This window comes from Lissotriton vulgaris, chromosome 2_2 (genome assembly GCF_964263255.1).
Source record: "Lissotriton vulgaris chromosome 2_2, aLisVul1.2, whole genome shotgun sequence".
Classification (NCBI taxonomy): domain Eukaryota; kingdom Metazoa; phylum Chordata; class Amphibia; order Caudata; family Salamandridae; genus Lissotriton; species Lissotriton vulgaris.
The window spans coordinates 178,067,788-178,082,834 of NC_141688.1; the positions used below are offsets into that span (position 1 = coordinate 178,067,788).

A 15,047-nucleotide genomic window follows, 5' to 3' on the forward strand; every position below is an offset into this window, starting at 1 on the left:
GATTATGCCAACAGCCTCTATGCAGGGGCTCCCCAGTACCTGATTGGTCGGCTGCAGATTGTCCAGAATGCTGCAGCCAGACTGATCGGTAATATCCCGTACCGTCAATCTGTCTCTGCATATCGGAGGAAACTCCACTGGCTCCCTGTGGCTAGTCGCATCCAGTTTAAGGTCCTCACTCTTACCTATCGAGCCGTCAACAACTTCGGTCCTACTTACCTGAAAAATCGGGTCTCGATATCCCGCTCCAACAGATCCTTGAGATCCAATGACCTCCGCCTCCTGATCTCGCCCCGTTTCAGACTGTCCAGAACCGGTGGCAGAGGTTTCGGTGTCATTGCTGCCAGACTTTGGAACTCCCTTCCACTTGAGCTGAGGTTTTGTCCCTCTGAAACCATCTTCCGAGCCAAACTTAAAACCTGGCTCTTCTCCTGACTCTAGTCTCCCTTTCATCGTCTTCTTTTTCACTTCCCCTTTCACTTGGTAACCCCTGGATTTTAGCGCCGGGACACCCCTTCGGGGGTAGCTGCGCGCTCTACAAACTCCATAAAATAAAATAAATAGGAACACCTCAATTTTTAACCCCTTCACTGCGGAGCTGATTCCCCTGCTGTGCTGGGGGAGGGGGGACAAGCACAGCGCCCCCATGCTAATGACGAGCCACGGTGATCATGTGCTCATGACGAGCTGAGCTCGTCACGGCCACACCAGTTGGAGTAGAACGCTCGCACAGCAGGGGAATAAGCCCTGCGTGGGAGCGTTCTTATGGTCATGACGTGCTCAGCTCGTCATGAGTGCACGGGAACCGTGGCTCATGACGAACTGAGCTCGTCAGGAGCATGGGAAGGGTTAAAGAAAGCAAACGTGTAAAAAATACGTATTTCATTGACATGCAGAACTGTTTCACCTTAGTATATCAGATTATAGCAGTGCGTTCAGAAGCATTTTTTTAAAGTGATAGTTTTCATGAATTTAGAAATGCTCCCAACCCTGACAACAATGTCATTAGTAATTAAATCCAAACACAGGAGAACGTTTTGTACAGCACACATCCTGAAGTCCTATATTTCTTGGTCCTCTTATATGTGATAATGAAGAAAAAGGAGGGAAAACAACACAATTTGGTTAAGTAGGGAAGCCGGGATTCATCCCAGGTTCTCTGGTTCTACATTGTGCAATTCAGTTCAGCAACTAGATGTACACCCTTCCCATAAACGCACTTTATGCCACCTCCTCGACCACCCCCCTGCTGGCATCAGTGCAACCCTCGGTCACACATAAGACTGATTGGTGAAGCACCATTTAATCTCTTGGTGCCACAGTATTCCTCCACCCATTTGTGCCACTCATATGGATACACCCTTTGCCTTTTGTTGCCACTTTGAGGAGGTTTAAAGATGGTGAGCTCTCTATAACATATCTCCCTCTTGGAGTCAAGCTTTACCCACCAAATCCAGGTCTTACTCAGAGAGGCTCTGTATGATAGAGACCTACACTATAGCAACACACCTATTGACACTCAGACAAATCAATGCCCTATCAGTAGTTTTTCATTTAAAAAAGAGAAGCATTTCAACACAAACAAAACTAAATACTAAGCACAACATTAGAGATATGTAAACATTTGAATGTGGCTTTGTGTGGCTTAGTAAATGCCAAAAATAACTTTGCGCGAGGGCTGCGCCACAAAAGGGACACAACCCTGATGCAAAATAATAGTAAATCTGGGCCCAGGTTTGCTGTACCTGCCGGGTGGCGTGGCTGACACTGCAGGTGCCATGCCCCTTCATCTGGTATCCAGGAACACTTGTGAGAGGTCCAGAATGTCCATTTACTGTGAGTTGGCTCTCACTGTGCCTAGAAGAGCTCCTTCTCAAAAGGCTGCTGTGCTCAGGTCTGAGGACTATCAGGGCAGGGTTGTTGGTACAGCGGTGCCCCCATCTAATTTGTGGCCATTGTCTTGAATAGCTTAACAGTGCTTCTTTTTCCATGAGGAGATCCAACCCCCTGTGGGCTACCTGGGAGTGGTTCCACTGGTGATATTTTTAAAATTGTTGTTGTCTGCATCCATCAGGGCACCCGCTGAGACCACTGAGGCACACACGTGGCAGCTTGTTTTGCAGATAAATCCAGCCGGATGCCACTAATGTCCTCTTTAGGGGTTTAGGGGAACTGGGCAAATTATACTTTGGGGGTCCCTGTTTGAAAGACATTTGCATTTATTACAATATTGTGTTAATTAAAGCACTAGTGATACCAAATTATACTTTAAAAAAAGACTAGGACCGAAAGCACAAACTCCCTGATGTCCACAATCAAAAGGGTACCAAAAGAACGCATGAATAACCATAGATTAAGTCAATAGTAAGAGGAAAATTATAAAACCTAATATCTTTATCTAAACCCATAACCCAAAACTTAAAAGCAGCCTAAATACAACATGGCAACCTTTAAGTCTTGTAAAGGCAGTAATTAGCCATTCATATATTGACTTGGCATTGCCAGTTACCGCTGTAGCTTCGCAACAGTTGCAAAATGCCACAAAGCTACAGTGGTCCCACATATCACTTGGTGTAAATATCTTCTAACTTTGAAAACGCATACTCTACTTAACTCTAGTACCCAGAAGGCTCCTCTGCACACCACGATGTATAATCCGGCCAAATGTCATGGAAATCCCATCAGCTATTAGCTTGCTACGCAAGAGTACAAGTGTATTGATAATGCAGTGGTGAAAAAAATTGTTTAAGGAACCCCCTTTATTTGCACCCCTTTGATGAATCCATATATATATATATACTCAAGGTATGCAGAATAAAGAATGGTATATCTAATTAACCTGTGTATACCTAAGAGGGTATTTTACCCACAGAGATGGGAGATCCACTTGCACATAGTTACGCACTGTAGTAAAATCTAAAGATGTGTATGTTTTAATGAAAAAAACTGAAAACCCGATTATAATTGTGTATATTTCTAGTGTTATTTGAAATACGTAGGAAACCATAAGCATTTTTAAAATGAAAATAAAGGAACCACCTTGCAGATTGGTTAGCACGGGCATTCTAAAAATGAATGCATTGTGATTTAAAATAAATATCTTACCCGAATGAAAAGAATTTTTTCGCCAACTTTGTATCTTCCTTGTGATAGACGTTCCAAACAAAATTTATTGGGACATTTACAGGGTGGATCCTCAGAAATACGTTTGACCTAAAGAAAAAGGTAGCAGTTTAATAATACACAATAAATACCTATATAGATAGATAAAACAATTTCACAATAATTTAGCCCATCATCTAATATTGTTTATTATTTGTAATAGGAAACAGACGTCAGGGCCCCAGCTGCCAGGCGCAACAATTTAACTTGGTGTGCTGCCCTGCGCCACAGGCAAAGGGCAGGAATGCATCGTATGTATCTAATTCTGTGCATGTATGTCCTTGCCCCCGCGCTCCTGCCGTTTCAGCAGCCTAGCACCATGGTGCAAGGGTGCCTGTGTTGTAGGCAGGATTCTTTTTGTGCAGAAAGGGACACCTTCCTGCACACACAAACATCCATAGAGGTATTGTCTTCTTTCTATGTGTGTTTGCAGAATGCAGCACACATAGAAGGAGAAATATAAACATATTTCTCTTCGTTACACCCCACCTTGGGATGCAGAAGATTTTGACTCATTCCCAGGTTTACAAGACCTTGTAAGACTGGGAATGTGTCACAAATCATGGGAGTTGCATGGGAACACCCACTGCAACGCCCATGGAACGCCTTCCCAGGCCTGAGTAACACAGCACAGGGATTTGCGCTGTGTTGCATTTCTTTATGTTTGGGAAGCCGTTCAAAAAGCCACACAAAATGGCTTCGCCTTTCTTCGTAAATATGAGTGAGAGGTTTGCTTCGTGCATGGTGCAGGCATGACGCAAAGCCCTCATAAATATGCCCCTATGTCTTTTTTCTGTGCTATACATTTTCAAAATATGATGCTTTCATATTCAAATCTCAAGGAAACTATAACAAAAGACTGCTATTTATAAATTTCCTTCTTTATTTCTGTAATTTTTTATAATGTAGCAAAGCTAGACCTAACGGTGTGAGAGTTCTTAACACTGAAATAGTACTTTCTTTAAACAAGTAACTGCTAGTAGTTAGGTATCACTGAAGAACAGATGCAGGGAAAGGCAAGTATGCTATGGCTAGGAGTACAAAAAATGTTTATATTCCAGAAGAGGTCTGGAATATAAACATGGATCACAGTGAGCCTGAAAAGGGGCTTTGCAAGTGGCACAACTGACTTTGCACCATTTAATAACGGAAACAAAACATACCCACTGGAGGGTCAAAAAAGAAAATTTGATAGAACTACAAACACCACAATGCTTGGCGGCTCACGAGGGGCGTCCCATCGGGGGCAATGAAACAAAAACACACACACCTGCGTGAGGTCAAAATCAGAAGCAGCGTTGGTAATTTCCGCAAGGCATAATCCTTTGAAAAAGTTGTTTGAAACAACGGAACATGTCAGGATGCTGAAGGAATTAAAAGAATGTTTGCAAGCTCAGTTGCGGTGTGCGGATAATTCCTTTTCTGCAAGGAGGAGGTTCGGAGAAATATATATATATATATATATATATATAATAAAATAATAAATATTACACATGTTAAATAATACAATTATAAAGTAGATTTATTATAATTTACAAAAAAATATGATAAATAAACTTAATTAAAAAAGGTTAAACACACAGGCATAGTAATTCATATATATTTACTTTTATTAATAAACTATTAATTTTAATTTATTTTATCATTTTAAAATTATATAAAGATTTACAAATATATATATGTACCAATAACATAAAATCTCATTGAAAACATTGTATTATAAATTAAAATATTAAACTATTTAAACGTCTTCACACTTAAATTTCCACCTCCAGTGAGTGCAACAGTAGGGAAAGTGTTGGATACCAGAGGGGTAACATTTACTGTTCCTACTCCAGTGAGTGCAACTTTAGGGAAAGTGTTGCATAGCGGAGGGGTAGAAATTACTTTTCCCACTCCAGTGAGTGTAATAGTAGGGGAAGTGCTGCATAACAGAGGGGTAGAAATTACTATTCCTACTCCAGTGAGTGCAAAAGTAAAGAAAGTGTTGGATAGTGGAGGGGTAGAAATTACTATTCCCACTCTACTGATTGTAACCGTATCAAAAATGTGGGATAGCGAAGGGGTAATAATCACTATTCCCATTCCAGTGAGTGCAAAAGTAGGGAAACTGTTGGATAGCAACGGGGGGAAAATTACTATTTCAACTCCAGTGAGTGCAACAGTAGGGAAAGTGTTGGATAGCGGAGGGGTAAAAACATACTATTCCCACTACAGTGAATGCAACAGTAGGGAAAGTGTTGGATAGCAGAAAGGTAAAAATTACTATTCCCGGTCCAGTGAGTGCAACAGTAGGAAAAGTGTTGGATAGCCGAGGGGTAATAATTACTTTTCCCACTCCAGTGAGTGCATCAGTAGGGAAAGTGTTGGATAGCGGAGGGGTAAAAATTACTTTTCCCACTCCAGTGAGTGCAACAATAGCTTGGAAAGCTGACACAGGAGTTTGCCTCTATCAGTTCTATTGACAGCACGTCGCCTGTTGGTTTTTGATTTATTTTCTTTTATGTGTGACTTAGCGCTTTTTAGCTTATGCAGAGCTACACTTAGGTTTTAAAACAGACTCAATTACTTCATGCCACTTTCCTCCTCGGTCCACCGCAGCCTGTGCTGTTTGTTGTGGAGGGAGTTCATGGCAATAGAGTCCTTCGTTTCCCCACTTCCGGTGGTTTGAACTGCGGGGGCAATATTGGAAGGGGCTGACTGGTCTCTTGATTGGGCACACCTACTGGCAGTCTAAATTACGACCTATGGCGCAGCCGCGCATGGAAAGCTGACACAGGAGTCTGCCTCTGTCAGTTCTATTGGCAGCACGTCGCCTGTTAGTTTTTGATTTATTTTTGTTTATGTGTGACTTAGCGCTTTTGAACTTATGCAGAGCTACACTTATAGGTTTTAAAACAGACTCACTTACTACATGCCTCTTTCCTCCTTGGTCCACCGCAGCCTGTGCTGTTTGTTGTGAAGGGAGTTCATGGCAATAGAGTCCTTCCTTTCCCCTCTTCCGGTGGTTTGAACTGTGGGGCCATCTTGGATGGGGCTGACTGGTCTCCTGGTTGAGCACACCTATTGGCAGTATAAAGTTCGACATATTGTGCCGCCGCGCAGCCGACGCGCACAGCGTGGGCATGCCGGCGGCCCGCCAAAGGCAAGGCTGTCTGCGCCCGTCCGTGCCAGTTCGACGCCAGACGCCAGACTGGCTGCCAGTTTTGCGAGACATAAGGTCACTTATACTTGGGAGGAGTTATGGAATATCCGTAAGTTGGGGAGTGATTCCGGGCAGGCCGGTAGGTTCGTCATTGAGGGTCCTTTCAGCTGCCTGCACTGTAGATTCCAAGCTACACCTACAGCTCTATCTTGTCACCCCCCTTCCAGATAAAAAAAATATATTAGCATATTCAGTACCAATTGCCGCTCTTTAGCCAAACATCATGGGGGCGTTCATGATTTGTTAGAGGAGGCCTCTCCAGACCTCCTCTTTTTGACCGAGACATGGATCTCAGATGATATGACTTCTGAACCTGACCTTGCGCTCCCTGTGGGGGACAGTTTTCTTCTGATTAACAGAGCAACTAGAGGTCCTCTTTTTGACCGAGACATGGATCTCAGATGATATGACTGCTGAACCTGACCTTGCGCTTCCTGTGGGGTACAGTTTTCTTCTGCTTAACAGAGCAACTAGAGGTGGGGGCATAGCGATTATTTTTAAAATGTTCTTTTATTCAACAGAGGATCACGGGCTATGAGAGCGCCCTTTTTAGGGTCACCTTGAGCCCTACCTACACCTTGTCCGGGCTCTTGATATATTGACCTTCAGGACCTTCACTAGGTTTTAGGGAGGCCCTGGTAGATATGGTCAGAACTTTAGCTTTCATTTGAACCTACATTTAGACGAAGGTGAGAATACTGATATGGCGAACTTTGCAGCTGACCTAGCAGCTTGCCAATTGTTACAGCTAGTAGTGGGTCCTACCCATACTGCAGGACATTTATTAGATCCATTTTTTACTAACATATTCCACATTACAATGCACACACCGATTAGGTTAGGTTGTACAGACCATTTTTTGGTTTCTATATCAGTGCATGATATCACACCTGCTCGGACTGAGGGTCAGGTCTCCACCTGGAAACGTCTGTGGCACAAACTAAATTGGGATCGTCTGGATGCTTGCCTTTTGGCTTCTTGCCTTAATCTAGCTGAAGATTCTAATGAAGCTTACAGAGCATTATCAGAGTGGATAGAGCACCCATTAGATTGCTTAATCCTAATGAAGCACTCCGCCAATCGCAAAACCAAATCACGCCCATGGATCAAGACTGTACTTGCTGATATGTGCAAGGGGTGCAAGAGATTAGAAAGGATTTGGAGAAGACACTTCTGCTCCAAGGCCAAAGTCATCTATCAGGCAGCAATCAAAAGCTACCATAAGGCCATATATATGGCACAAGCAGATTTTATCTCCATTCAAATTCGTGAGAGCACTAATCCCTCTAAGAGTACATTTTCCATTCTTGCCAGTCTGCAATCTAAACAAACCGCAGCTGGGTCAACTATTAAGTCCAATAAACCGTGTGAGGACCTTGCCCTCTTTTTTGTGGAAAAAGTGGACGCCATCTCTCGGTCCTTCCCGACCACCTATAGCATCCTTCAGGAGTTACGCGGTTGCCAACAGGCCAACACCTACACTCCTTTCTGCCTATTACGACTGATCAACTCTCTGCTCTTCCCTATAAGATTAAGTCAGGATCTCCTGCCGACCCACTTAAACCCGCCCAATTTAAGAAAGTGCTGTCGACAATTCTACCGTCCCTGAATCAGTTGATAAATGGTTCCCTCAGAACAGCTGCGGTACCCAGGGCCTGGAAACAGGCCAAAGTAATCCCTCTACTTTAGAAACTGACTCTTGATCCAGCCAGACCAGAGAATTACCGCCCTATTTCCTTGCTTCCATGGGCAGCTAAGATCACAGAGGCCGATGTGAATTCCGTTCTATCAGACCATCTGACTGCCAATAACCTCTGGATACCTCTCAGAATGGTATTAGGCCGGGTCATAGCACTCTATGGGCTTCATTACGATGTCGGGCGGATCGCAACCGCCATAGTGGCGGTGGCGATCCGCCCGACAGAAATGCCCGCCTGCCACCCTTTCCCCCCCCGCCACATTACAATGGCGGGGGGACCGCAATGGAGGGAAAACCGCCCGCCACTTTTCCGCCCCGGTCGCCTTGCTGCCGGGGCGGAAAAGGAATAATATGGTGGCGGTGTCTAATAGACACCGCCAGACATATTATGATGAGTGGTGCGCAGTGCCTTTCCGCGACGGCGATGCCGCCACGGAAAGGCATGCGGTCTTCCCTCTGGGGGCCCCCTGCGGGCCCCCAAAGTGAAGTGCAGGTGAGGAGTGCACGTGGGGGGTACCTGTGGTGCCCCCCTTCATTGTCATTTGCAAAGCGGCAGGCAAAGCGCGGTGCCTGCCGCTTTGCAAATGTGCAATAAATATGTTAAACATTGGTAAGAGTTGGTGGCAGCTACTCCCCGCTGGGCGCTGAGCACCGAATTATTTGAATACAGCCCATGTTCAGAGGCTGAGAATTATTTTTAGACATTTTAACGCACTTCGCGCTGTGTAATGAGCTGAAGCTCGAATTTTTAAAACCTGTTTAGAATTGTAGCAGTAACTGTAGGATGTGATAATAGCACTTTGATTTACACAAGCACTTACTCGCACTCACTTGGGATCCTAATTGTGCCCCGAGGACTGTTTTCCGCCTAGCTGTAAGGCAACCGGCACTCCAGCCAATCGCGGTTGTCTAGGGCGGGACAGGGGCGGCACCTCACGGAGCGTCGAGCGGTTAGTGCTCTAGACCTCCGCTTCCTGAGGGTATTTAGGTTGCGAGGAGGCAGACGTTCCACGCGGTAAGAGTTGGTGGCAGCTACTCCCCGCTGGGCGCTGAGCACCGAATTATTTGAATACAGCCCGTGTTCAGAGGCTGAGAATTATTTTTAGACATTTTAACGCACTTCGCGCTGTGTAATGAGCTGAAGCTCGAATTTTTAAAACCTGTTTAGAATTGTAGCAGTAACTGTAGGATGTGATAATAGCACTTTGATTTACAAGAGCACTTACTCGCACTCACTTGGGATCCTAATTGTGCCCCGAGGACTGTTTTCCGCCTAGCTGTAAGGCAACCGGCACTCCAGCCAATCGCGGTTGTCTAGGGCGGGACAGGGGCGGCACCTCACGGAGCGTCGAGCGGTTAGCACTCTAGACCTCCGCTTCCTGAGGGTATTTAGCTACTCGTCGGCCCCAGCGCGCAGCGATGGCGCGCAGGGTAGGCGCCTTTGACTGCGCCGAAGACGAGCCTAAGACCAGCCCGTCTGTGCCCGTCCGGGCCAGGTCGGGTGATAGGGCAGGAAACGCTGTCAGAGGTACGTTCTCTGCGGGTCATCTAAGGGCTTTGCGCCCTAGTACTAATAGTAAATGTTCCATTTTAAACCCTTCATTAGCAGGTTCCCAAACTTGTCATCACTGTGCTTTTGCTTTATCTAATGTTCAGCCCCACCCAGACGTTACAAACAAACTTAAGACACCTACTCCAACCGCGGCTCTAAACACCCGTTCCTTTACATTCTACACTGTTAACTGTAGATCACTGCCTCAACACAAAGCAGATATTTACCACCTTTTGGCAGAGGAAAAACCATGTGCGGTTTTCCTTACGGAGACCTGGTTGCATGATGGTGCTGGTCCCGATGTAGCGGCCGCACTGCCCTCTAATTATGCTATCGCTAGAGCTGATAGAGAAAGACAGGTAGGAGGGGGGATTGCTGTGATTTTTAATAGGGAATTTAATTGTGATCTCGAAACGGTCAATATCCCTGGATGCGAAGCAGCATTTTTTAAAATTGCACTGAACCCTAACTTTACCTTTTCTGTTTTTTTAGTTTATCGCCCTCCTGGAGGCAGCAATATCTGGGCTGCGAATTTGGCCAACTTTATTTCACCTTATTTTCTGAATGCCCAAAATCTGACTATACTGGGGGATTTAAATCTCCATTTGGAGGACAAATCAAATAGCACGGTTGTCAACCTTCTGGAAGATTTGACTACTCTGAGCATGACACTGCGGAATGAGGGTCCTACTCACCAAGCTGGCCACTTGTTGGACCCCATTATATCCAACATACAGGAGTTAAAATGGTTGAAAACCGACCCTATTTGTTGGTCTGACCATTTTTTAACTCTTTTTAGTATTACCCTTATTGATTCTAAGCCGCCACTTTCTGGTCGGCCCCCAATTCTTATGAGAAATTGGAAAAGGTTAAACCTGTCCGAGTTGCAGAATGCACTAAAAATTCACCCCCCCACTTTGGGCACTGATATGGAAACGATTGCGCGTGAAGCCCATACCTGGTTGGAGAGAGCAGTCGATACTTGTTTGCCCGTTACTAAGTGCAGAGGTAATGTTCATCGCCCTCCAGCCCCTTGGTACAACGATGAATTAAAACTAGAAAAAAACAAGTGTAAGGCATTAGAGCGGAAATGGCGCAAACATTACGATCCTTTAAAAAAGGAAATATATCGTAGTGCCAGAAACCTCTACCACAGGGCCTGCACTAGAGCCAAAGCATGCTATATAACTGAGACTATCAACACAGCCGAAAACAAAGCACAGACTCTTTTTAACACAGTTAAGGAACTGGCCGGAGCAAATTCTATGGCGGCCGCACCTCCCCTGACCCCTCAAAAATGTCAAAATCTTGCCACGTATTTTGTGGAAAAGATAGATAATATTATTGCCAATATTAATCCTCTGGTGAGCGATGACGGGGAAGTCCCGTCCCCATCTTTGGTAAATCCAACAGGACAACGGCTTGACTCTTGGCCACCTATCTCCTTGGACATTCTGAAATCCTTAGCTGCGTCCATTAAATCAGGTTCTCCCTGTGATCCTCTCCCCATTAACATCCTGAGGCAACTGGATGACTCAGCCCTGGGGACTATTGCTGAGACATTAAATGCCTCCATTCATCTGGCAACTGTCCCAGCGGCTTGGAAGCATGCCATGGTCAGCCCTCTATTGAAAAAGCCGGCGGCTGATCCTGAGGTGCTGGCCAATTACCGCCCAATTTCCCTGTTACCTGCGTTCTCAAAGATCTTAGAGAAGCATATTCACGGTGTACTCTCAATATACACGGAGAACAACAATCTACTCCATTTTTCTCAGTCAGGTTTTAGGGCGGGCCATTCCACCGAGTCCGCCCTCTTGGGAGTCACTGAGAAAATCAGGGGACTTTTGGACGAGGGGCAAACGGTTGCTCTTGTCCTACTTGATCTAAGTGCGGCCTTCGACACCATCTCACACAACAGACTACTTGCTAGGCTGAGTGATGATGGTGTCGGAGGGAAAGCGCTTGATTGGATCGCGTCCTACTTGAGCAACCGGACGTTTCAGATCTCGTCCTCGCAAGCTCAGTGAGACACCTTTCTTTCTCCACATGGCGTGCCTCAGGGCTCAATTCTGAGCCCGTTATTTTTTAATCTGTATCTCCGCCCTCTCGCCGATTTAGCAGAGCGAGCAGGCCTAGAACTTATGACATATGCGGATGATTCGCAGAATATTTTTTCTCTCACCAACTCAGAGCCTTCATCCCCCTCTGCGTTGAAAATAGGCCTTCAGGAAGTCTTCAGCTGGATGTCAACAAATCAGCTGAAGCTAAACGGGGAGAAGACGGAGATTCTTCTCCTAGGTAAAAAGAGAGATATATGGCAGGACACCCACTGGCCGCCTTCCCTGGGTGCTTTTCCCAGCCCGGCCACTCAAGTCAGAAACTTAGGGGTATGCATCGATGACTCTTTATCGATGAAACAGCAGGTAAACAAAGTAGCTGGTACGTGCTTCACCATCCTTAAATGGTTGCGGAAGATCATCTGGATGCTGCCTATGGATACCCAGAAGACCGTAGTCAATGCACTGATTACATCTAGGCTTGACTACGGTAACATCTTATATCTGGGCTCCAACTTAGCTGTGATTAGGCGGCTCCAACTGGTCCAGAATTCCGCTGCCAGGCTGCTATGTAAGATCCCTAGGACAGCTAGGATCTCGAAGCACCTAAAGGACCTGCACTGGCTTAGAGTTGAGAACCGGGTCCGGTTCAAAGCATTGACCTATATGTTTAAGATCAAGGCAGGGACCGCACCAAAGTACCTGCAGAATCTGGTTAGGCCTTACGTTCCAGAATGAAACCTCCGCTCTTGAAATGGAGCAAACTTTGTGGTTCCTAGATTTAAACTGGCCCGTATGGGGGAAAGTCTTTTTCCCATCTGGGACCAGTTCTTTGGAACTCTCTGCCCTTAGCCCTGCGTAAGGAGGTAAATCTTGCCAGCTTTAAGAAAGGCGTAAAAACCTGGCTCTTTGATAAATAATTGCGGTCTTTAAATGGGTTGTTTTTCTGCGCTTTCTGTGTTCCCAGCTTTCCTACCTTTGCGCCGGGAAACCCTTTGTGGGTATCTGCGCGCATTATAAGTGCAAAAAATAAAAATAAAATAAAAATAAATATATAATACAAATATATTTAATATTAACATGCTTAAATAAACATATTCTAATGTTGAATACAGAAACCAAAAACCTACAAATGTTATATTAAATAAAATAAAAAACAATTTCGAAACATAAATATTTTACATGAAAATTATTTATAAACAAAAACTTAATTATTGCACAATTCAGAACCCACATCTACATTTTAAAAAATGGACTTCCTCAATAACATAATTACCAATTAAACAAATAATATTTAAAAAACAAACTGAAACTCAATAAAAATACTAATAGTATTTAACAACTAATTATAAAGTTATTAAAACTAATTTACTCCCCACACTTTACCCCTATATCAATAAAGCCCCCCCAAAAAATGAACAAATACCCTAATTAAATATAAATTAATTAATTAATATTATTCATCTAATTTCTAATAATTTCACAAAAATTACTACTCACCCTTTACCCCTATCAGCCTCACAACCCACACCTAAAATTATTTACACAAATTCCAGAATTTGATTTTCAATTAATTAATTAATATTAATTAACAACTAATTATTAATTAGTTAAACAAAAATGACTTACCACCCTTTACCCCATAAACCCCACAACCCACACCTAAATAAAATTCACACAGTTACCATAATTAATTATCATTTAACTAGTTAGGATTATTTAAAAACTAATTATTAATTAAACATAAATTACTTTCCACCCTTTACCCCTATAAACCCCACAACCCGCACCTAAAAGTAATTGCAGCATTTCTGTAATACATTTTCTATCAATTAATTAATAATAATTAAGAACTAATTAATAATTATTAAAAATAAATTACTATCAACCCTTTACCCCATAAACTCCACAACCCACACCGAAAATAAATCACACAATTACCATAATTAGTGATCAATTAATAAGTTAATATAAATGAACAACTAATTAATAATTAATTAAACATAAATTACTTCCCATCCTTTACCCCTATAAACACCACAATCCATACCAAAAATAATAACACAATTCCCATAAATAATAATTAATTAATTAATTAATATTAATTAACAACCAATTAATAATTAATTACAAAATAATTACTTCCCACAAGTAACACTATATAATCAACTTAAATAAATAAAAAAATAATCATTAATTTATTATAATTAAATTACTTCCCACCCTACTCCCCTATAAACCCAAAACCTGCTACGGAACTGAGAAATGCTAAATTTAATTGAAATAACATTTATAACTACTAATAATTTAACACATATATTAAAAACATAAGCAATACTTATACAAAAAAGGTACATCACATACATTTCACATATAAACTAAAATACACTAATTGAAATATTGATATTTTAAACATCTATATTTTTCCAATCAATATTCTTCTATATTTTTGTAAACAATATTTCTTACCTCAAATTCGATTTTCTTGACCACAATATTCTTGCTGTCAATATTTCTGAATCACAATATTTCCAACAATATTTGAGTAAGACGTCATTTTTAACTCGATATTCTGTCTCAGCACCGTGATGAAGCAGAGGTCAGATACAACAACCAGAAAACCCACATGAAAGTGTTTACAAAGCTGGATTTCATAGCTGCAAATGTCACTCTGCTGCTGGAATAGATTTCCACCTTGCTCTCATCAAAGATTTTACTTGGGACTTACATTTTCTGGTTCGCAAAATCCACCAGTTGGGCAATGCTGCAAATTGTAATTGGGCATGACTCCTTGTGGCCAAACACCATTATCGCTAGGACCCACTACACCAGTATTCAATGCATCAAAAAACTCAACGTGTTTCGTATCTGGGGGCAAATGTACAAGTCCCTTTCACCACTGGAATGTCACCTTTTCTGTGGCTCAGTTTGCAGGCCCATATTTACAAACCCATGCAAAGCCACTCTGCGTGGCTTTTCATGGTCTTGTAAATATGGCCCCCTTTCAGACATTACTATGCTTGAATGGAGCGTTCCATGGGTGTTGCTGTTGGTGTTCCCATGTAACACCCATGGAATCTGACGCTTTCCCAGATTTACAAGGTTTCATTAAGCTAGGAAAGAGTCAGAGTCTAAAGCCTCTCTACGAGAGGCATACAAGTGGCGCAACAAGGAGTAATACCTCTACTTCTCCTTGTTTTTCGTCTTTCCGAGTGTGCTGCATCTTGCAGCACACATAGAAGGAGGAAAACACCATCACTGTATTTTTTGTGCAGGAAGGTGTCCCCTCCTGCACAAAATCATTCATCCCTGTCTGCATTGGCGTTAGGCAGCCTGTTGTGCACTAGTACAGAGAAAAACACATAGCTGTGT

At 43.1% G+C, this 15,047-nt stretch overlaps 1 protein-coding gene across 3 annotated transcripts in view; it reads right to left on the reverse strand.

Moving 5' to 3' along the window:
* The window catches only part of GAS2 (growth arrest specific 2), a 779,771-nt gene that overhangs the window by 200,394 nt on the left and 564,330 nt on the right, over window positions 1-15,047 (reverse strand). For all 3 annotated transcript variants that reach the window (XM_086959885.1, XM_086959886.1, XM_086959887.1), the window contains exon 7: window positions 3,106-3,213. In XM_086959885.1, the coding sequence (XP_086816011.1) occupies window positions 3,106-3,213 (108 nt within the window). The remainder of the gene's footprint in view (window positions 1-3,105; window positions 3,214-15,047) is intronic.